At 48.4% G+C, this 23783-nt stretch overlaps 1 protein-coding gene across 8 annotated transcripts; it reads right to left on the reverse strand.

Moving 5' to 3' along the window:
- Positions 1-679: 679 nt before the first annotated feature.
- LHX9 (LIM homeobox 9) lies at positions 680-21880 on the reverse strand. 8 transcript variants are annotated; one of them, XM_048946522.1, is made up of 7 exons: positions 16463-16706; positions 16259-16327; positions 16045-16163; positions 14350-14552; positions 13203-13558; positions 8151-8353; positions 6671-7024 (listed from the first exon to the last, which is right to left on the reverse strand). In XM_048946522.1, the coding sequence occupies exons 3-7, from the start codon at positions 16159-16161 to the stop codon at positions 6767-6769; spliced, it is 1137 nt and encodes a 378-aa protein (XP_048802479.1). In that variant the 5' UTR covers positions 16162-16163; positions 16259-16327; positions 16463-16706; the 3' UTR covers positions 6671-6766. The 8 variants fall into 8 exon arrangements, with proteins under 8 accessions (XP_048802481.1, XP_048802477.1, XP_048802479.1 ...); XM_048946523.1 differs by lacking the exons at positions 16259-16327; positions 16463-16706 and adding an exon at positions 20794-21880; XM_048946521.1 differs by having other exon boundaries at positions 16259-16706.
- Positions 21881-23783: the final 1903 nt, after the last annotated feature.

Below are 23783 nucleotides of genomic sequence, written 5' to 3' on the forward strand. Positions count from 1 at the left end.
ACTGTGACTGCTTACATTTCTAGTCCAATAACCATTTCTCAGGCTGTTCATTCCTGTGTTATTTATCTGCTGTATGCAGCAGTCTCATATACTCAAGACACCGTGCATCTGTTCAGACTCAGAAATCTCTATTGAAGTGCATAACTGAAGTACAAAAGAAAACATCTCACTTTTATTTTCTAGCACTAAAATAAGTACTGACATTTTTCTTAGCGTCAGTTAAAGTCCAGTTGGAAGAGAAGGCAGAACAGAAAATAGCACTGATTTTTGTTAAGCTAGATTAGGACTTCAGTCTAGCCCCTCTGTTCCTAGCAGCAGCAAGTATCAGAAATTTCAAAGGACGCTTGCTCACAATTCCATTTCCAAAAGCAGAAACACACTTGTTCCAAAGCTGAGTGCAGCCAAGAAGGTATCATTTCTAATATTTATCACACTAGAAAAAATAGAATGCATTTAATATCATTTTTTATGATTAAAACTATTTGAAGAGTAAAACATTTATAGAGAAACATGCAGGCCACAAATTCAATGATTCCAGTGACTTTGCTTTTTTGGGTAATACAGGAAAAGCTGTATAGCAAAATAATCCATGCATGTAGATGTTTCAAGCACTACAGTTTTTTGAACCAAAGCTATGGAGAAAAAAAAAAAAAAGCATACAAAAAAAGTGCAATTTCATAAACTAAAATTGCTTCGGATAAAATATTTTACTTTGGAGGAACAACAAAATAAAAATTATGACAACTGCTTTAGCTAGAACGTGTGAGCCCGGAGAGTTACTTCCTATAGGTTTGAGTGACTTAAATAGATATGAATGTACTAGTTATCTGAAGGCAAGACAAGGATATGTATATAGGTATGTGTCAAGATAAGTCTGTGTCAATTGAGAAGTGCAGGAGAATTGTTCAGCACTGCAGAATAACTGAATAAAGTCTCCAACACTATAATAGCTTCTGGAATTTCCAGTAGTATAATTTGTGTCCTGTATTTGGGTGAAGGAGGAAGAAATATTTTGAAGTCAATTGAATGCATGTGCCAGGTGCTTGCATTAGCAGCTCTCAAGAATGAAATCTAAAGAACAGAGCGGCATTGCTGTCCTATATATTCTATCTCATTCTGAAGGTTATGCTTTCTTAAGAGGCAAGAGAATAATTTAGTCTCTATGTTCATTCAGCTCCTGGCTCAAAGCCCACAGGATCAGGGAGAGAAAATTCACCGATTCCAGTGAGCTCTGGTGTCAGCCTTCTGTCATTTGACCCAGCCCTGCAAACCATTCCTCTAGTGAATAATTCTGAGTCAGATGTTCTAGGAGTGCACAATTTGACTTCTTTTTTGAGACCAGAAGTGAAATGAAATGCTGCATCTAGCTGTGGGCATGCATCCACTAGGAAGAACCCTAGCACATTTCACTTCTGACAAGTGAAAACTCAGGTTTGTCTTGTATGCTCTTAAATCTTGTCTGAAATTATTCCTTACTTTTCTTTCCAGTATAATGCTGCCCCTTCAACATGTTTACTCACTAAATGCAAGGGACAGATATCGTTATCTTGCAAAAAACCTTGGAATGGCAAATGCAGCTACTCATACGAATCAGAGCACTAAATGCAGACTATCCCCAGACAAACAATAGCACTGTTAAGAAATGAAACCTCGATATCGTTAATCATCAAGGAGACACAAAATTCCCCTGGTTGCACTTTAATCAGTTAATTTAATTTTGCCATTTACTTCAGTGGAGCTTGTTTTTCGTTGGGAGCGTTTAATTCATTTATTTTTCTAATTTAAATCAAATGAGAAAAGCAGCACATGGACAATAATTCAGACTGGAAATATGTTTGTAAGCATTAAAATGGTACAGAAGGATTCCAACTGACTAAAGAATGCAGTGATTTACAAAAGAAAAATTAGCAAGAGTAAGTTTTCTCAGTGCCCTAAACACCACCCTAGATCTTTACTGGGTTTAATAATTAATGTTTGTAATATTTTCTTGTGGACAACACAGGGAAACCACATTATGGCTGAGATAGGAATGATCACTTTTCTGCACGGCCTCCTTTTCTGCAGCAATAAATGCACATAAGGCTCGGTTTAAGAATCTCACAGTATACTTAAATTTCTGATCAAGCTGATTTGAATTAAGTCCTCCATGCTAACCTTTTTAAACAGAACTTTACAACAGACTATAAAACTGTTGTTTAAACAATACTTCCCATAATTGCCACCAATAAATGATACCTTTTTATTGCTGTTAGAACACTCTTGGTTACCAGTTTCCAGAGATCGCTGCAGTAATCTGTATGCAACTTTGTCTTATGTTGTTAATAATTGTATGGTTTTCTCTTTAGGATTCAGGATTTAGGATTCAGAAACTGGAAGAGCTTAAGAAAACATGCAAAATGCTGAGGATACACGTAAGTGAAATATTTAATGTCCATCATTCATAAAAGTTACATTGTTTACATAGGGTTCATTAGTATATAATAAAAATGTCATCTTAATGAAAGATTTTCTGGCAAGTTTTTATATGTTAATTTGTTTAACATACGCTTTGGCTATACAGCTAAATAGGAATATATTTTAAAAAAATCTTTCTGCAAATAGTTGCTTAACGCTTACAAAACCTCATTACTAATAATTGGTTATTGTCACACTCGCTTGTCGCCTCGTAAAAATCATCTGCCTTTTAGACTGGGAATCTCAGGAGCAACTATTTGTAATGTACTTGCTCATTGCATAGTGACCTTGTAAACAGCTCAGGGATCCACAAATTATATCCATGTATTCTAAAAGTCATTGAGAGTTTTACATACTGCTTATGTTTTCGGATATGGAAGAAGAATTCGGGGTTGTTTTACTGCTGATGCCAATGGGATTTAAAAAAAAAAAAAAAAAAAGTGTCAGTTTTATACAGCAGGTTAAAAAAAATAAAAGGTAAACACCAAAAGAAATACTTTTCGCTGTGTAACAGTATTGCTACCTCATTCTTTCTGATTTCATATATATAACGTGTTGGAACTGCGCTCTACTGCTTTTTTTTTTCAAAAGAAAAGTTTAAATTAGCTGGAACAATTAGCTAAGTGTTTACATAAAGTTAACTATGTTTGCATCAAATAAAATGTTTATTAATGAAAGCTATTATACAAGAAACATCAAAGAGAAATTCATCATACAGAAATGTACACTATATGTGACAGACGGAAAAGTGCATGCAGATTTGTCTCATTTAAAAAAAAAAAAAAGGATTCAGAAACAATAGTACTAAAGTTACTGGGTTTGATTCCTATGATTTGGAATGAGTGAAAAGTTCTCTTTGAATTTACAAAAATCCATTCAACAGGTATGACTGGTACACACTAGCAAGCAAGTGGAATGAATGCACTCAGATTTTATTTTACAAGTACTTGTGCTTGACAAATGTGATATTTTTAAAGAAAAGTTTTCTTCGAATATGGGCTGGGTAGATTGCTGCCAGGTTGCTCTGGTTTTATACATAGTTTCTCTAAATTTGTTTTTAATACCACACAATTTGTTGAAGCCTCCAGTTCTGTTAATTAGACACCATAAAATAACATATGTTTTGTTAACATTCAGGAAATGACATCAAGTCTTTAATTTTTATTTTTTGGCTCGATAGATTTTTAAATGTATGATTATCATAACCTAATATTGTCTTTGTCTTCACTGCAGTGGATTTCCGATCAAACTTTTCCCCTTCTTTTAATACTTTAGGGAATTTTCAAACGTCGGGATGTTTGGCTGTAATGCCCCATGATTTGTTCTCCCTGAAAGAAATCATAGTGACAATTTATTAAACTACAGAGCAACCTGGCTTTTCGGGGTCTGCAATTCTAGTTTGTGTTCAATACACCTAGCATTAAATCTTGCTTCATTTCATCATATTATTTAGGTTATATTCGTCATGCAATTACTTTAGCTGCTAGCTTTCTGACTTTTTTAGAAGCCTATGCTGGGGTTTCCATACCAAATCAGTGGGGCATTACTTGGCATGTTCAAAAAAGGGGGTTAAGAGGCTAACATCTAAATCGCACCAGCAGTAGCACATACATTGATTAGGAAGAAATCAAAAACCTAAGAAGGGACCCTGTTTTAGAATACTTAAAAGGCCGTGTTTGCATGTTTAATACCAATTGTTCGCAGGTACCGTAAAAGCAAAGAGACACTCCGGAACATGTAGGCTTTAAATTAAAAAATAATAATAATAAAAACTGATGGGAAATAATAACTCCTTAGATTCAAAATGGTTTATTCACACAAATTTAATAGGATATATCACAATTGTTTGGTCCATAAATATTTAGGGGAAATAGTTTCTATACAATGCATTTATCAATAAACAAAGAAACATGGACAATTTTGCTAGACCACTTACTGTACTATAAACACGAAGCTCAATATATAAGATTATTGGATTTATCAACTATATCTGAAAGAGTGCACAACTGCTTTCTATGACATGTTTGTCCCCTCTAACAGGATACACCATAAAAAGAGTTTCAGAAATAAGAGGTAAAACAGTACAAAACTAGTGAGGTGTCAAAAGGGCTTAAAACAGTTAATTTAACAAACAACACATATATCCTGATTTTTCACAAACTTACTCCCAAGGTATATCATAAGGCACATAGTAGAACTGAGTTTTAATTAGTCTACTTAATAAAGTAGATCTCTAGTACCATATATTGTTCTGTCAAAGAACAAAATTTATAAGTATCAATATTTTTACCTGTAAAAGTGTATTAATAAAGATCTCAGCCTTACCAAGGTTGTTTGGTCTGGTTAGTGGTAAATGCCCATAAGATAATAGAAATAGGAAAAGTCAAGATTTAATATCCGTAGAAGATGATAACCATACTTGCTAAATATATAATGGCAAACACACCTTTCTTCTATTACAGTGTTAACATCTCTTCCATCATCTTTTTTTTTTAAAAATAAGCTACTTTTCTGTGCTAATTTTCTAAAAACCCTGAGCAAAAATTACAATAATGCACTTTAATGTGGGCAGTGAACTGTCAATATGTAACCACACATTTATACAGCCAAAAAGGACACCTTTAAAATATATTAAATAGCCACTTTGACCACCAAAAAAGAGATTTGATGGTGTCTAAAAAGTGGGGTATATGTGCAAAGTTATTCTCAACAATCCACTAAAAGCAAGACATAGATCTTGACTGGTTTTTGTTCGGTTTTGTTTCTGAGACTCTCCACAATCTAATTGGTGTTCAACTACAATAAAAGGATACAAATGAACATTCACCACTGCCCAGACCATTCAGACTTTTAGCTTAAATAAAATTAAAAAAAAGAAAGTTTGCTATTGTAAACTAAGAAATGTATTGAGATCAGCATCCACAAGGCTTCTGAGTTTATCTGCTTCAAAATTATCCGCTGCCAATTCCCAATTTTGTAAGAATTTTTGCTAACATTTTTTTCCTTTTATACAAAGTTAAAAAAAGGTAAAGCGTATGTTAAAGATAGCAAGGAACTAAAGATTTTAAGTTTGTGTGTTAAACAAAGAGTCTGATACAATCCCAGAAAACAGCTACAGTAAATTCAAAATAGTAATGAATAAATCGTACTAAAATCATGTTCCTTAAACATCTTAATAAATTATATTTTGCTTATTTCCATTTCCCTGAAAAACTGTGATTTATCAAAAGCTCCTTTAACAGTACACATGCTTGTGCATCGTTGGCAATCATTGCGGTGCTCGCTAAAGTAGCTGGACCACCCCTGTTTGCTTTAGTAGTACGGCACGGAGGCCGAGCAGCAAACTGTCCCCTTTTTTTTTTTTAATTAATTCTTAACCTGTGCCATTTGACTGCAGAGCAGAAGGAAAACCCCTCCCTGTGCAATGTGTCAGATCAGAGGGACTCCCACCTCGAGCTGCTGCTCTGCTCTAACAATACCCTTACAGCAGCGAGCTCATTCCGCAAGGGCATTTCCCACCCTTGCCCTCCGTAACTCGCAGAGGTGAGCTCGGAGACCCACATCCTCGGCTGTGCTGGATGGGCCCCACTCCAGGCCCCCACCAGGTGCAGCCCTCGGTGTGGGCCGGGTGCAGGGCTGAAGGGCAGCTCTGGGCCCCGTGGGGCTCCCAGCGTGCCCGGGGGGTCGGCCATGGCCCTAACGCGTTACAAAGAAGCACTGGGACTTGCAGTCTGGCTACATCATCGATTTAATCCATGTTGTATTTATTTGTCTACATTTAAAAAATAAATCGTACAAAACTTTTAGATGTGTTATAAAAATAAAAGGAAATCTCGGGTCCTGGAAGTGAACATACAATCGTGAAAGCAGCATTCTTTTGTCTATGATTATACTGACTTTTAGCTGATTATCAGGGAGAGAAAAGAAACTTTTGGGCTTTGTAGTCGTAGTGGTATTCATGTTTTTTTCAAGATTGTGGAAATAAGTAACATACAATTTTAAGAGGCACTTATTAGAATGACTCAGAACTTCTCTTCGTTTGCCTGATGAATTAAAAAAATTTGAGTACAATTTATCAACAATAAATGTTCGTTTATTATAGCAACATATTACTTCAAACTCATTTGCCAAGTGGCTGCAGATGCTACACATCAAGCTGTTTATTTTCCCAAATATTTTGTGGGTTTGTTATTTTGTTTAAAAAAAAAAAAAAAAAAAGGCTTGAAAATAATCAAAATAATAATAATAATAATAATAATAATAAAGAAGAAGAGTAAGAGTAAAAAAAAAAAAAAAAAAAAAAACGGCAATGTTAGAAAAGGTTCGTTAAGGTAGTTTGTGAGGGGCTCCCGGGTTCGTGGCTGTCCAAGTTAGAGGTCACTGATGTCACTACAGTGATAGTGGGATTGGTCAGGTCTGTTAAAGTGGTCGCAGTGCCGGGTGGAGTGAGAGCGCCGCTGTCTGCGGAGGGCGGTGCCGGAAGTGAGGTGCCGTCCGCTTTATCGACACCCCCATTCTCCTGCCGCAAAAGGTTCCTTCTGAATTTGGCTCTTGCGTTTTGAAACCAAACCTGCAAACCAATCCCAATGGATTTCTTTACCGATGCTTGTTTGTTTGTTTGATTGTTTGTATGTCTTTGTTCTTGCTTTTACGCCATCTTTTTGATGTTTGATTTGCGTGGCAAGTTGCCCACATCACTCTACAGCCTGGCTTGCTACTGGTGGTACTGGCTCACAGGCAGGCCCTGCACAAGGCTCGGGGCCCAGTGCCAAGTCCTGGGAAATCTGCTCGCTCACTCGCCCAACAGAGGCAATGTTTTGCATGGCCACTGGTGCTCGTTTCGCCTGGGGAGTTTTAGGGTCGAGACTCAAAGATGAAGGCAAAGGGTGAACGAGCAGATTTTGGCTAAGGCTTAAAGTTTATCTTAATCATTTTAAAAGACTGACAAGGAAGGAGGGGAAATTACACTGTCCCTGTCATGCAGCTTGTTGATATCGGTTACCTAGTCCTTCTCTTTGGCAGGGTTCACTGAAAGTGTTTTAGGTGATTTGGAATACAGACAAGCAATCACTGCTAATAGATTCTCTTTGTCCCTAGATTAGTGCCCTTCTCTGCACACAGCTTACAACACATACCTCACTTTAACTTCTCTGAGCTAGCACGCACCATTACGAAGATTTTGTTAATGTCATTTGCTGAGCTCTTTCACAGGGAAGTAACTTTGCTATGGAGGCCCTTGGTAGTAAAAGGGAACAGGCTGATCCTGGAAGATCGTACTGGTCAAAGTTTGCCTCCTGTATATTGAGGATCTGCTCACTGAGGGGCCACGTTAACTGCCTCTCAAGAGCCCAAGGGCTTCACCCAGTATGTGTAAAATGAGTAGATTTGCTACCTCTGTCCTTAATAAGGTCAGCACATAGAGACTACAGATCCCAGGATGTCCCCCAGGTCATAGACTCTGGAGACAATTTCCTCATCTTGAGGATGCAACTACTTATAAATCACATTTCAGTATTTGGCTGCCTTCAGGTATACATTTGGCACTCCCGTCATGTAATACCACACCCCTCTGCACACCCACTAGGGACACACTAGCAAAAGTATTTATATATTGCTCTTGTTACACATATGGGAAATGCTATCGACTGGCAGCAGTAGGGGAAAATTCTGTCAAGCCTGCGATGGTGGCTTCTTACCTGCAAAACTCTCTTGGTCAGGCCTGTTTTCTGGGCAAGCTGCTTGAGGTCCTTGGCATCTGGGTTGTGGTTGATAGCAAAGTAGGACTTCATGGTACGAAGCTGGTGGTGTTTGAAGGAGGTGCGCATGCGCTTTGTCTTCTGGGATGGGGGATAAGGCTGCTGGTCTCTGTCCATGTGATCTGCCTCGTTCTCATTACAACCTGTTCGATAAATCAAACAGCGAGTTAGTGGCTGTGCCGCGTGGATGATAAAGGAATCGAGGCAACAATCATGGCTAAGGTACTATTTGGAGGGAAGGAAGCAAGCTAGAGAGCAAGAAAGAAAAGAAGCGCTAACATGGTGCAAGACTAAGTATAGATGTGATAATTAGATGAGACAAAAAAGAACTAGAAGATGACCTTTTCTTATACTTAAAACATGCTATGTCCCCTAGGCCTTTACCTACTAAGGGCAGGCATAGAAAGTTATCTCTTCTTTGGCATTTATTTTCAAACAAGTCTTTTCCCTGTGGTGATGGTTTTGCTTTGGGCATCCAAAGAGTCATTTGAAATCTCATTCAGATTTTGAAATCTCACTCATTGAAACACTCTTAGCTTGAGAGAAGAATAAAGGTCAAGCCAGCATTCTGAATGTTCCTAAGCCTTCCTCCGAATCACAAGTACCTTTAAAAAAGATGTACAGCAGGAAAGTTTGTTATGACAGTTGATCAGGAAAGCAGAAAATCTGGACTTCTTTGCTGATAAAATAAATGGTTTTGGACTCTGCCTGAGATTTTAAGTGAACTTCTTGGAAACTTTTCCTCTGTAAAGCATCTCTAGAAAGTAGTTGGTCAAGGCTTGATTCAGGCCCTCCATCTCAGTCCCACCCAGCAGCAGCTCTTAGCTGGTACTGATTAACGAGATTCCTGCAAGCAACCAAGTAAATAGTGGCTCCAAAATTTAAAAGACTTTCCCCAATTTCTCTGATTCCAGATTTCCAAAGCATCTGTGAAAGATTATTTTGTTCCAGATTACACTTCTCTGGATGTGATTTTGTACCCTAGAGTGGCAGCTGTTCATGGACTTGTAGCATCACCACTTAGCGCTGGGGAAAGACACGACAATATTGGAAAAAAACAGAAGAAGAAGAAGAAGAAGAAAAACACCTGTTTTTTTCTCTTTGGCTTAAAAACAATTGGATTACTTTCAGGATAGCACTTTGTAATGATAGCTCACTTAAACAAGAGAAGATTGAACACATAATCATAGCAAGGAGTACTAATGACTGAACTGAATTGAAAAGAAGTCAGAATGTGTGTAAACTAGACCAAGACTCATTACTTGATCATTTGAATTTTTGAACAGCTCTTGGCTCTCAGATAGTGGATTATTTACTAGGGCAAGCTGATCCCAGTTTCTCAAAAAAGAGAGGAGAGAAAGACGAAGAAGACAATAGAGAGACACTGATGTTGACAGAGCTAAAAACAGGCAAAACAACTTGAAACCAAGAGAAAATAGAAAGCTTCTTGAAGGTGTTTTCTCTTTTGAATTATAAGACAAGTCAACATGAACAGACACTGTTAAGACAACGCTTTGACAGAAAATCAGGTGAATATTTAATTATAGTTAGATTTGCTTCTAGTCTTCGTGAGAAGTCTATCTGCACTTTCAAACAAAGCAAACTGACACTTCAGAAAGCACCAGGAGTCGAAATTTACCGTAAAAACAATTTCAGGATAGATTGGGGTTTACATTTACTCCTTGTTTTCACAGGTAGTCACACTGCCTTCAGTCAAATTGTGTGGGCAGTAACTCATCAGCTGCCATAAAGTAGATCACCAGATTCAGACCTCAGGTTTTCCATTAGAAATTTGTAAGCTGTTTGTGTGTTTCCTTTTCCTGGATCATTCAGGGGTATGGCAGCAAAGCAAACTTCCTCACACTCCTCTGTCCTGCTTGCTGCTTTTTTTTTTTTTTTTTTTTTTTTTCTCTTTTCATCTGTGATCTACTTTGTTTGGACTTTCATTTTCAAGAGAAAGTAAGAACGGAGCTGGGAGCATTCTCAGACAACCCCTGTTCATGCAGTGATCAGATCCATCTCCCTTTTACACGGGTGAAACAGCATTGTGTGGCTTTGCCACATCATCCTGCAGAACTTAATACCATTGCCTGGAGAACCAGGAGAAAGCAGAAAATTGGGCAAGATATTGTTGCTTATTTCATTGCAATGGGATCAGGGAGTTGCTAATTTAATTTTGCTTTGGAAAGAGCTAGAACTCTTTGCTTTCTACTGCCAAGAATTTTTCAAGTGAACTCTTCTTAGTTTTTCACACACACGTATTTATTATGAAGTAAAGTAAGCAGCTCTTGGAGCAACAGCTGTGTAAAATATTTTCCTAGGTAAATCTTCTTCACCCTCTCATTTCTATATCCTGTGAGCTGTAAGTCAACACAGTTGCCTCAAAATATATATCAATTCTATGATATAAGAGGTAATATAGAGAAAGCTTTGAATGTTTTAAGTAGTTTTGAATAGTTTCTTCCATTTTTTCACATTAATTGCAGACAGTTCACAAGCGCGAATGGCTTTAGCTCACAACATTTTGAGTTATTTATTGTTGTTTCCACTTTACAGCTGAGAAGCAGAAATCAAACTGCTAAACAACATGCAAAATAGAAAAGCTGTTGTAGGTGCGGCAGCAGAAGCCCATTTCCCACCCTGGCCCCATGCTTGGCTCCTCCACAACAAAACTCATGCACAGATCTGAGCCTGATCATGGGGGCTGTTTTTGACTATGCAGATTTTTGCGCACAGCTCTGTGGGGCTGTTGGCCTAATCAGGGTCAGCTGCACCGGTTGGCTTTAGAAGTCTGATTTGTTTCTGTAACAGCCTGCCATCCCAATGCAGCCAGCTTCGTCAGGCCTCGCTTTACCTGGGGAGGGAAGTGCCCTGTTCCCAGGAAGCAGGGAGCTGTAGGAGCACACTCGGCATGAGCAGAGTCTGCTGGCGTGGAGCACATGGTCCAGGACAGACATGTGCTGGGGGCTGCAGGGTGTGAGGCTTGCGGGGCTGTGCGGGCGTGCAGCAGGCTGCTATCCCTGGGAGATGGGATGTGGAAGGGAGGATGCCAGAGTGCAGGGCAAAGGATGGGAAATGCATGTAGGAAGTGGCTGCCAATTATTGAGAAACTTTATCTTTCTCCTCTTTCAAGAAATAGTTCCATCCACTGCAACTCATTTCATAACTGTCAGAGGCTTGTTTTCCTCCCCTTGGATCTGCAGCACAGCAGGTCAATGGGCTGGACTCGTTTGCACCAGATGCATGCTTTGGCTGCAGGCTGTATTTTCTCAAGACCGTGTGTAAGCACTGGACACTGCTAGATAATGCTTAAAGCAAAAAATACAGCCCAACCAGATCAAATTCCTCAGCCATCTACATGAACCATAAGACATCAAATTAGAGCGGTCTTCTTTGTTTGTTTGTTCAAAATTAGGTGAGACCTCAATGAAATGGGCTATATTTTCATAGTGGGCAGTGGGCTTTAATCTCACTTTGCAGTCAGTGAATCTTCCAACCCTTGTGGTTGTAACAAAGGAGATTTTCAGGACTTGCACCCAAAAACTGTGACCGCGTTCACAAGTAACGTCTCTGTTGAATATGTCAGGGGTGTCTTATCATACCCACAACATTTCTGATGCTAATTCTAATGATAACTTATCCGTAGAAATAATTCTGTTTGGGGACCTGGGGAATTCGGGTGGCCAAGTGAGAATTCGAGAGAGCGGGCAGATGGGGACCCCCCCCCCCTCCCCACCAGGGGCCGGCACTGAATGAACCGGGGCTGTGCCACAGGTTCGCTTTTCTTTAGCAGCTTTCAGGACTGATTGGAAACCGCTCCGCAGCCAGGGATTCCAATGTCATCTTCAATTAACAAGGAACAATTAGCGCAGTGATTACCCCAGCTCCAAGGTCTACGCATCAGAGGAGATGAAATAGCCTCGCACAGCCACCCCGTTCCCAGCCGCGGCCCGTCTCACAGCAGCCCCAGAGGACGTGCCGGGGAGGGCTGCAGTCTGTGCGGGGGGAGCCGTGGGCTGCTCACGGATCTCCGAGCAGCGGCCCGAACTGGGGCGGAGGGAGGGGGCTGAAACCGGCGCGGAGCTTCCCTGGCCGCATCGCCTGGGGCAGCCGCTGCCTGCTCCCTGCCCGCTGCCCCTTCCGGAGGCTGCTCTTTCTCCCCAAGCTTTTGGGGAGGCGGGGGCTTTCTGTTCGGGTTTGTCCTCTCTACTTTCGGCTTCCGTCTAACGAAACTCCTCTTAAAGCGCCTGATAGCGCGTAAATCTCCCTTCCCTCCAGCCCCTAGCACGGGGTGCTCGGGCACGGCGTGGGTACTGAAGTGGCGGAAAGAGAGGAAATTTAATAGAGTCCGACACTCGTTTCTTTCCTACCGTTAAGAGAGCAGAAACCGTTCCTGTTAATTACATTTGTTAAGGCTTCGTTATGGGGAACAACATTTATTCGTTGGCCTCTTGTGCAGTTTGATTGTTTATGTGCCAGTAAACCGGGATTGTTTCGCCTGGAGAGTTCAGTGCTATGAATCGGAGACCTGCTCTGACTGCCTGCACATCGTGCTGGCCACGTTCTAGCCTTCTTTTGCTCTACATTTTTTTTTTTTTTCCTGATCCTTTTGGACTCTTATACTTTGAAATCTAAATGATGAAGTGTTTTCGTTAATGAAACACAAATAATGGCAACGGTATCTCCCAGGTTTCTATAGAGAAAGGTGTGGTGTTTCTCTACTTTTTCTGCTGTTTTTGTCTTTACCCTGGTAAGCGGCTAAGTTTGAGTGTTTGACATTAATGGGCACAGACAGCCTTTGAGGAGGGCTGCTGTTAGCTTTCCTGCAAAACTCCAACCCTCAGAGAGCCGTTGGTTTGATTTGCCAATAGTTACGCGAGCCGGGGCCCGGCTGAGCTCCCCACACACCACCCGGCACAGGGGAAGCCCGAGAGCGTTCCGAGCCGAGGACGGGGTGGGGGGTAGGGGGGGGAAGCCGGGTGAGCTGCCCACCTGAGTTGTAGTTGACGATGTCCACTCCCAGGGCAGGGCTCTTTCGTTTCCTGGGCCTCCCCTTCTGCACGGTGCCCGTGCCGTTGAAGTAGGGCAGGGCCAGCCCTCCACTCTTGGCTGCCAACTCGGTGTAGCTCAGCTGAGGGGGGTATTCTCCTTGCAAAAGGGACTCGAAGTGGGCCCTGCAGTAAACCAGGTTGTCCTTCATGCCAAAGTGATCGCCCGTGGTCAGAGTCTTGTTACAGGTGGTGCAGGTGAAGCAGCTCAAGTGATAAACCGACTCCCTGGCTCTCATGACCATTTCAGAGGCTGAGATCCCAAGGTGGCAGCGGGCACATCTCTGCACGGAGAACCTTCTGAGGGAAACGAACGGTGGGCATCAACTAGAAAGGTCAAGGAAGACCTCGCCACGGCGCTGTCCGCCTCGCTCCTGCCGCGGGAGGTCGGCAAGGAGCCCGGGGCCGCGCACGTCCCTCCCCGCCCCGGGACGGCTCCCGCAGTCCCCGCAGACACCCGGCACCGCTGCCGTCGGGCAAACGCCTCGAGTTTTCCGCCCGGATGACCTGTTCGCTTAGATCTTGCGGCGAGCAAAAGCTCCCCGCCGCCAGAGCGCGGAGAGAAACGCGGGAGGGGAGAAAACGAAGCGGCCCCATTCTTTCGGTCGTTTAGAGACCAGAAAGGCCGCGGAGGAGTGGAGGCTCCCTGGGGGTGTCGAAACGTTCGAGCGAACGGCCCCCGCTCAGCCCCAGCCGCCGCCTCCTCGGGGTTGGGCGAGGGGCACGGCTCCGCACGGTGCGGGCCTCGCCGCTGTCCGCCGACCTTCGGCCGCTCCGCGCCGGGGATGCGGAGCGCGGCGGTCGGAGGGAAAGTTTCCGCCGGGCCGCAGGCTGCGTTCCTGCGCTTACCCGGAGCGGCGGGAGCCCGAGGCTCGGCTCTTTAGTCCCTTCCCGTGCCGCCACGTGCTCGGCTCCCCCGGCCGCCCGCCCGGTGGGTAAACGTGCGAGACTTTTGTGAGGGGACGCGTGGGGGGGTAGCTGGCCGCAAAAAGCTACTTCGCGAGCTTCCCGTGGGGAAGAAAAGAGCGGTTCGGTTCGTAATGCCTGGGGAGGGGACGTGATTTTGAACCCGTGAGAACTGATTGCTGTACCTGTAGTAATCCTCCTTGCAGTAAATACTGCCGTCCTTGGCAAAGCAGGTGAGTTCTGACTCCAAAGCCAGTTTACATTCACAGCACTTAAGACACCTGAGGTGCCATTGTTTGTCAACAGCCAGCAGGTAATATCTGTCTGAGATCTTCCCTCCACACCCGGCGCACAAAGCAGGCTTCTCGGGGCTCATGGGGGGCATGTTCTGCAAAACAACAGCGCGGGGATCAGACACGGAGCGGGGCGGCCTTGGGGCTGCACAAAGGGACCCTCTCGGGCCCGGGCCACCAAGTTCAGCTCATCGGGGTTCAGCTTTCGCGTTTGTCTCGTCACACCGCCCCTAACCAGCTCGTGTCTTTGCAGTATGTGAAAGCTGCTGATTAGGCCGCAGCGAGGGGAGAAAAGCAGATTCTTAGGGTTTCTGAAGTTTGAGCCAGTAGTTTCCCCATCGCTTTCACATTCTGATATTAGAATGCTCCCGAAGAATGGCGTTTTCAAGTAGAGAAACACCGTTTTGCCACACTAGAAGTTTATGGCAGAGGGTGCATGCTTGAATCAATTTTCTGGTAAATTTTCTCCATGCTTAGAACAGCCTAACCCCGTGCTAGGCAAAACCAAACACTTTAAAGCAGAAATCAAAGAAAGGTGACAGGTGGCGATGCGAGGGGCAGCGGTGGAGGACGCTCAGCGCCCCGCCGAGCAGGGACGCGGCCCGGGCTCAGCTCCACCGCGCGTCTCTCGGCCCGAAGCGGTGCGGGTTCCCGGGCAGCTCCGGGAGCGCCGCTCGGGACAAAGGCGGGTGGAGGAACCGCGGCAACAAAAGCTCGGCCGGGAGGCTCCGAGAGGCGCCTGCTGAGAAACGGACGGGAAAAAAACGCCCCGAACTTCTTGTTCGAAAGTCGCAACCGTTTTAAAGTTGCGACTCCGCGTTCATTTTTTAAATCTGAAGTCGTTTTCCTCGCCCCCTTTTGCAGCAATTGAAAAAGTGAGTGGAATTTACATTGCAAATTCTCGCTGAACAAAGCGGGAGCTATTTAAGAGAGAGGAGAAGACCCCGCGGCTGAAGCGGCAAGGCGGGCTGCAGGCCGCTGCTCTGTGCGCTGTTCCTCGTGCGCGGAGGGCGGAAGCCCCACAAAGTTGGGAAGAAAGGGATCCCGTTCTCCATCTGCCGTGACATTCATGAAAACCTCGGACCCGGCACTAGAAAGGGGAGATGCTACTAAACGGAATAACCGGCCGGCGCTGCGTTCGGAAAGAGCAGCACCTCCGTACCGGTCCCACACTCGAGACCAAAAATGGTTACGAGCAACGAGCGGCCGCGGGTTGCGGGTCCGTCCGAAGGTGCCGGGGGGCACGGAGTGCGAGCAGCCTCGCAGCCCGCCTGCAAGCCCCTCTCCCACGGGCACGGCGGCCGGACAGGGCTGCTGCTGCAGCGGCTTTACTAACGTCCCTGCTGCGATTTCACGCATTGCCCCTTACTCCAGAAAGCACACGCGGCAGCAGTTGTGAAACAAACGACTAACGGAGCCCGGCACACGCAGCGCCCTGCGCTGCAGCAACAGTGTCGGGGCTGCACAAGCGGGACAGGGGCAGGGCAGGACGGGGGCAGGCAAGCTCCCTTCCCCGAGGCCGAACTGCCCCGTGCGGGCCCACGCTCGCAGGGATCCCCCCTCCGGGAGGGCCGGCTGCTTTCTTACCGTTTCTCGGCCGTTCATCTGTCCCCCTTTAGCCAGGCGGGACTCGGTCTTGGATCGCCTCTCCATCTCCTCCATGATTCCTTGGATGTGGCCTCCGGAGATCCCGTGGAAAAGCATGGCTGGGGGACGGAAAGGACAAGTATTTTCTTCTGCTCTGCACCCCACTATTTCCATATACAGACCCCAGAGTCTTTAGATCATCCAAAATGTTTACACCGAGGCGCACGGCACAGGGAAGGAGGTTGCAATAGGAGCTTCTCTTTGCTCAAGCACCGAGGGCTTCCTGAAGGTGTGCGGAAAACAAACAAGGGGAAGAAAACGTAATAATAATTAGTTTGAAAAATCAAAGAAGAAAAACGAGCTAAAGGATCTGTTACTGTTCTGGAGAGCCGGGGCTCCTGACCGGAGAGACTCGGACCTGGGGCGGCAGAACCGGTCGGGAGAGGATATAGTTTTGAATACAAAGAAAGCAAAAAGAAGTGCTATTTTCAAGCAGTCCCTGGTTGCTTTAAAGTTCCCAGTGCCTGTAGGTTGGATTTGGGACTGCTGCCTTCCGGAGCTCTGTCCAATTTGTTAAGAGACTAAAGCCAGCCCATTTTTGATAATTTAGTAGGAGGAGTTCTCTCCCTTGAGCCGCCACTGATTTTTATTCAGACAACAAAGACCTGTCATACTCCTCTCAACCCCTAGTGATGGGCAAGCAGCGACAAACATCGCAGCCGGGCCTGTGGGTGGGGTGGGCTTTATTACCTCCCCCAAACGTCGAGTCCCGCGAGGCGGCGGCGGGGCCGGGCTCCCCGGGGCCACTCCGTACAGCGGGGACTCCGCGCCCGGGATCGGGGCTCCGAGAGCGGCGGAAGCCGGCGGCTCCGCTCGGGTCCCGCACGGTCCTCGGGCACAGCCCGCCCCGCCGCCTCCGGGAGGCCCCCCGCCCTCAGCCGAAACGGGACCTCGCCTCCCCCCGTCCCTCGCCACTCCGGCTGCCAGCGGTCATCGCGCGCAGGGGTCCGGGCGGCGCATTCCTTCCTGGCTAATCTCTCTCCTGCTCTCCCTCCCCTCCACTCCCCTTTTTCCTACTTACTTTTCACACTGCTCTTCCTCGCCTTTCCCTGGAACAGCTGCCGGCTGTTTCCTGACACCTCGATCCCTACCGAAGGATCTTCCTGGCGGCAGCTCCGCGCTCCCCGCTCCCTGGGGGACGCTCTACAACCGAGCCCCAGCGCGGCCGCTGCAAGGAGTGCCCCAACCCCCACTTCCTCTGCAAAGCATCCCAGAGCCATCCTCGGGGGCTCCTCGAGTCACCTCTTCCCTGTAACCCAAGATCCAGGAGGCCGGTTTCCTCCCTTCTCTTTCTCCCTAAGTAGCTAAAATTAATGTTATTTGCAGATTGAATGTTGCTACATTCCTCCGAGTGCCAGAATACAGCTCATAAAACACAATTTCACACAAAGATGAAGTCAATCAAGTGAAATAAGCCGGGATTTTTTTTCTCTGTTGGCACACTAGACCCCGGACAGCAGGGCTGCTATTTACTGTAAGTAATGTAATTAGCCCTTTTGGATGGAAATCAATGCGTTGTATGTGCGTGTGTGTTTTAATAAGAGTAATAGCTATAAAATCGACGAAGCTCAAAGGGGTGAGGGAATCTCCCTTAAAACGGGCAGAAACCCCCCACCAGCCGTGGAGTCCTGCAGAGCAGTCCCGGTTAAAGATGAAAAAGGGGAAAGAAAAAAAAAAAAGAAGAAGAAGAAGAAGAAAAAGAAAGAAAAGAAAGGGGAAAAAAAAAAAAAAAAAAAAAAAACTGTAGAGGGGGAAGGAGGAGGGAGAAATGGGCTTTCCTTGGAGAAAACAAGTCAATTAGCACAATGAGCCATCAGGAAAAAATAAAGGAGGTGATTCGATCCGGGGGCCGGGAGCCGTTCCGGGCCCCCTCCCTCGCAGTGCCCCTCTGCCCTGAGGCCGAGCCCAGCCGGGCCGGGCCGGGCCGCGCAGCCACTTCGTGGAGCGGAGCGGCCCGGGAGGAAGGAGGGAGCGGGGAGCGCGGGCGGCCGGCGCCGGGGAGAGGGCTGGGAGCCCTTAGTAGGAGCTCTCGGCCGGCGCACGGCCGTCCGGCTGCGCGCAGCCCTGCGCCTGCCCGGCGGGCGCCTGCGGTGAGGGCAACATCTCTTCTAGAGACGAGTTTAGTCATTGAGTGAAATATTTCCACTGTGGTGGCACGTTCAGGGTTTGGGTTGATTTGCTGCTAGCGTTTTTTTTTTTTTTTTCGTTTGTTTTTTTGTTTGTTTGTTATTTTTTTCTCCCAACGAAATGTTCCTTTATTCCCGTCCAGCTATTTTGTGGGGATCGCTGCCTGCCCCAGAGCAGAGAACAGTTTTGCGTTGGCTCCGCGCTTCCCCCCGCGCCGTGCAGCACAGGCGATGCTCGGGCATCCCCGAACCACGTCCTCCCTGCGCGGTTCCTGCGTGTCCCTGCCGGTCCGGGCGCTCTGGGCAGCGACGTGCCGCAGGTGCGGGGCCGAGAGCCGCTCCTTGACAGCGCCGAGCCCGTCGGTACCGCATTGCCACCTCCGCCCGGGCTCGGCGGCTCCGTCAGGAATAATTGGGCAGGCTCGTAAGCAATGTCAGGAACGACGGAACCTCCTCCAGGCGGGCGCGCTTAATTAATGAGAGGGCCCTTCCCTTCTGCTCCATCAGGTAGCGTTACGGATCCGCCGCTCCGCTAACGGAGGCCGGAGGTTTCTAAAGCGCTTCCTGATGAATGTGTTGCTTACTTAAAGGGACATCAAAAGTTTGTTGCTAGCATCAGACGTGAGCTCTCCGTTTCCAAAGGCCCGCGGTAGCTCCCGGTACACCGGGCTCGCTGTCCTGGCACTGCTCCGCTGTGGGCGGGTGGTGAGGGCGCCCCGGGCCGGGCTCTGTGGGAGCCGCTGCCCTTCGAGCTGGGTAGGATAGCCCGCAACGGAGCATCTAAAGCCCAAATAGAGGTCTTCATCCCCTATGAAGCCATTCGCATTAGCACTTGGCCTCCGAACGCAGTTCCTCGTTGCGGGGTGCAGCAGCGCTTTGGGAAGACATCAGATGGGCAACGTTCGAGGCGTTTCAGCCAGTGCAGGATTTTTCCTTCCCTTAAGTACGTGCTCGGCCTTTGCAAAAGTCCCAAACAGCGAGATGGAGGGGGGGGGGGGGTTCGGCCGTGGGACTCTGCAGCCCGGGACAGCCCGCAGCCGCTCGGCCCGCCCTCCCCGGCCTGGCTTTGCCATCAGCTCCCCCCTCCCCCGACCCCCCTCCCCCCCTGCAGTCCCCCTGCGCTCCGGGCGGGCTGCGGCACGCGATGCCGGCACCGCTCCGCTATAGAGCTCTCATTCTTCTCGGCCACAGGCTCCAAGCTAAAGCCTATTACGGCGTGAACGATCCTGCGCTCAGTTCGGGGAATTTAGGACAACATCTACATGCGAATTAATAATTAACCAGCAATAATTAGAAGAGAGGGGAGGGCACTGCGGCGGGGAGGGAGCAGGGGACAGAAGGAGTTTGATTCAGCCCCCTCCCGTTGCGAGCCAGCGCGAGGAGCACGGCCGCGGGAGGGCACAGGGCTCGGTCCCGCTCGGGCACCTGAGCCCCGCTGGTGCTGCCCGGCACATCGCGTCCGGAGGATCCGAACGCAGAAACGGCGACAGCGAATGGCAGTGCTGCTGCCCGCGCCGGGCGCTGGGAGCCGGGTCTAGGTTCACAACCTATCGCTATTTTCTGCTCTGCCAGCTCGTTGCGGGGCACGGGGCTACTGCCGCTCCGCCTCGTCGCCCCGTGGAATCGGGCACACAAACAGAGAATTGGAATAAAGTCGACTCTCTCGTAGGTGATACCAAATGTAGCCAAGGTTGCTTTCTGCATTTAAATTGATTGCATTATATATATATATATAATATCTTGGTACTGTTTCAAATTCCCCTCTGGCGCCCGTAATAACTTTTACCGTCACCGCCTCTCTCCAGCCCCGCACCCCCGGAGAAGAGCCGCTCGGGGTCAGCGCCGCGACACCCCGCACTGCTGCTCCTGGCCGGGCCGGCGCTGCTCGGGCACGTGTGGGGCTGCGCTACCAGCACAGAGCATCGGGCCGAAAAAAGCAAAACTCAGAGCGCCCGGTAATCCGAAAACGCGCACTGAGCCGCGTATTCATTTGCCGAAGGAGGTGATACTGAGATAACCGACCGCGATGAGCTTAGCGTGGCACTGCCAGGGATGCATCCCCGCGGCCAGGCAGCAGCGAGCAGGGCTGCGGATCGCGATGTGCGCGCAGCGGCTCTGCTCACCGCGGCGGAGCGCAGCCGGCAGCTCCTCGGCGGTTTGACGGTAACCCCCATCGAACGCGCACTCCGGGTGTAATTTAGCCGTCGGAAAGTACCGTGTTTAGCTGCTTTTGGGAAGGATGCTCCTAAAGGCTACGTTCACGGACAGGTAAGGGGAGCCTTTCGTAGGAAGGAAAAAAATAAGATGAGAAAGAAAAAGGAATACAGAACACAGCTCCGTATTTATTAAAAAGAACGGCTCGGGCTTCCCAGACTACTGTTTGTCCGGATTAAAACACCCGCACCGAACGCTGACTGCGAAAGCACCTGGGGGAACCACCATTCTGGGCTGTTGGTTTAAAAAAAAAAAAAACAACACAACACGACGGCAAAGGAACACCCGCAAATGGCATCGTGAGGTCTGAATCGCCGCACCGCTTACAGGGGTTCATGCAGGACCTTACCTTGCGACCTTAGGAGCTTCTGCCCAAACTGTGCCCTCCTTTATGAGCGGCGAGGGCTGGGGTCTGGGTGGGGAGAGGCTCGGTGCTCAGCCGCGAGATGGAGGTGGGTCCTTCTCCCTGGCGGAGGATCCCTACGTTAATTAAAATAAACAAGCTGCTGCGTGGAAGGATTGTTTCCCTCTCCCCCTCTCGCCTCTCTCCCCCTCGCTACATCGCTTCTGATTCGGAATTGACGCGAATTTCTCACCTCTGACCCCCGCAGCACACGCGTTTACCTGCCTTTTCTTTGCTGCCCGCTTCAAAATATTTACTTCGAAACAAAACAAACAAATATTAATAAAAAGAACGAATGAAAACCAAACCGGCTCCCTCCCAGCTTTGGCCGCTTTGCTGGGTTTTCCTGCTTAGCTGTCTCAGCTCCTCAGTAATCAGGTGAGGTGTTAATGGGAGCCGGTTGTAAATAAAACTAATAAAGCAAAGAGCATATTAGGAAATTAAAAAAAGGCGAGGGCTGAGAGGCTGCTAAAAATATTGCGGTGAGTGGAGCGGTTCCCCATAGTGTCGCTTGCTTCGTTCTGTGCTTAATTCACTGCTGAGCGGCGAACCCCGTGTTGTTGCCATCTCGCTGCATTATTTTTTTCCCCGAATCGTGCCGAACCAGCCGCGGACTGCAGCAACCCTTCCCACTTCTACAAAAAGCGACTCGAGAATGGAATCGCTAAACAGCAAACTTCAGCCTGATCTGATGTGATATGATATACGTACTCGCGGAGCAAGCTCGCTTTGCCAAACCCGATGAAACTGTGAGTTGTCATGCAATACTACGCAGTCAAACCTGGGATAATTGAAAAAGTGAACCCAATTTAACCCATTAGAATAAAATCAGATGCCAAGTTGAATCGGAATCATTGCTTCTTAGGTGACAGGACCGATGACAATTGATCCACCGACTCAAAACAACAGAAAAATAGAGGCTCGAGGCTCGCGTTTGACACCCGGAGCCGCTCTCCGCGCGGTCTGATGCCCGCCCGGCCTTCCCCGGGGCTTTCTCTGAGCTCCTGTGACAGCCTCAGCTTCTCTCCCCTGAGCCGTGTGACCGCCAGGTCGATGTGGCCAGCTTGGTGATCTATTCATATAAAAAGAAAAGGGGGAAAAAAAAAAAAAAAAAGAGAAGGAAGAAGAAGAAGGAAAGCCGGCAAGGGATGCTAACGATCTGCTCATGGAAAGGAACCGGGCGGAGGGCGGAGGCAGCGCTCCGCTCCCTGGAAGCAGAGAGCGGGGCCCCTCCGGGAGCCGCGCCCGGAGCCCGCTCCGCCCCGCGGGTAGCAGAGGGGTCCCGCGGAGCGACAGCGCGCCCGGAGAAACACTCGTGGAGGTGTCGGAAGGGGAGAGGGGGGCAGCGCTGCTAGCGGAAGGAGAGCGGAGAAAGCCCCGCAGGGCGTGCCCAGTGCGCAGGTGACCTAGGGTGCGCTGTGCCGGCTGCGGGGCCGGGCCGGTTTGATCCCTCGGGTGACGGTAAATCGCTCCTCAGCGGGAAGTTTAAGCCGGGGCGGCCCTAGGGATAGAGCAGCCCGGGCTGGCGGCGGGGCGGCTGTTGCGTGGCGGCTCGGTGCCCGGCCCCGCTCCCTATAGCGCCCGAGGCGTCGACCCTCTCCCTGCTGCAGGGGCACGGGCCGGGCTCCAGGAGAGCCACCTGCTGCCAGCGCCGTGCCCCTCACCGGAGGATCCCGCTGGCGACGGGAAGCGGGCCGAAGGTGCCGGCCCCGCGTTCGAGCACAGCCCCCAGTGCCCCCGGGAGTCCGGGCTCGCCTCGCCCGGCCTGCAGCCCCGTTGCTAACACGGCCGGGACAGACTTCAGCTCTAAAATGCACTTCTTTCCCGTCTGACGGACGTCAATATACAAACGAAATCCATTTGGATGTGTTCTGTTACCAGAAGGCTGCGCTGACGTTCAAATGATCTAAATCTTAGCATCTGGAAGCCTGTACGAGCATCTTTTTGGAATAGGCTTCGAGACATTTCGTTCAATCAGAGCCGAGGCTGGAGCAAAATAGGACACCGAGCAACAGACAATAGTTTCCAGCCCAAACGAAACCTCCCGATTCGTCTGAAAGTACGCGGATGAAAAACGCCTCTCCGCGTAGCGCGGCCCGTCGTGCCCCCCGGCCAGTTCTGTAGCCGCGAGGTCGGGGCAGAGGGCCGGGGCCGCTCGGGGCTGGGCTTCTCCGCGGCTCTTGGAGCGCCGCCGCCCACCAGCACCGCGGCGGGACGCGTCCCGGTGCCGCTCGGTCTGGGAGCTGATCTGAGGGAGATGCTGTGCCAGGCAGTAAGAGCAACAGCGCAGATAGCAGTGGCTGCAGTAAGAAATAGAGGGGCTGCCTTTCGCACGGAACAAAGGCGGGGGAGCGCCCGCTGAGGGTCTGTCCAACGCGCAGGAGGGCTCGGCACCTCCCGGCTGCTCGTAGATTTGTGTAGCATACTTTACACTTCGTATTATGCTTGCAAACAGAACATTTTTGTCTTCCAAAGCCTTTTACAAACTTGCACACTGATCAGATAGACGTTCAATCAAATACGAAGAATGTAAATCACTCAAGAACACAGTCCAATCTGCCCAGCCGGTCCTCCTCCCACCCCATCTCAGGGTAGGCGCTCAGCTCAGCACGGGTGTGTGGGGAAACCCGGGGCTGCCCCGGGTCAGACCCAGCTGGAAGCGTGGCCCGGCCCGGTCTGCTGCTCCCCGGTACCCGGTAGGGACGTGGCATCCTTGGGGAGCTGCGGGCTGGGCTCAGCCCTAGTAGCAAATCGCCCCGGGCGGCAGCTGTCCATGAAAGCACTGCCTTCATGCAGCACAGCACACAGTTCAGTATCGCTGTCCCTGACCCCTCCAAAAATCAACCCAAACTCCAGAGTGTACCCAAATTAGCAGTATTTCTTACATGTTGCACCATACGCAATAGTGACGATAAATACACCCAAGGGATGTAAAT

This window comes from Lagopus muta, chromosome 5 (genome assembly GCF_023343835.1).
Source record: "Lagopus muta isolate bLagMut1 chromosome 5, bLagMut1 primary, whole genome shotgun sequence".
NCBI classification, from domain to species: domain Eukaryota; kingdom Metazoa; phylum Chordata; class Aves; order Galliformes; family Phasianidae; genus Lagopus; species Lagopus muta.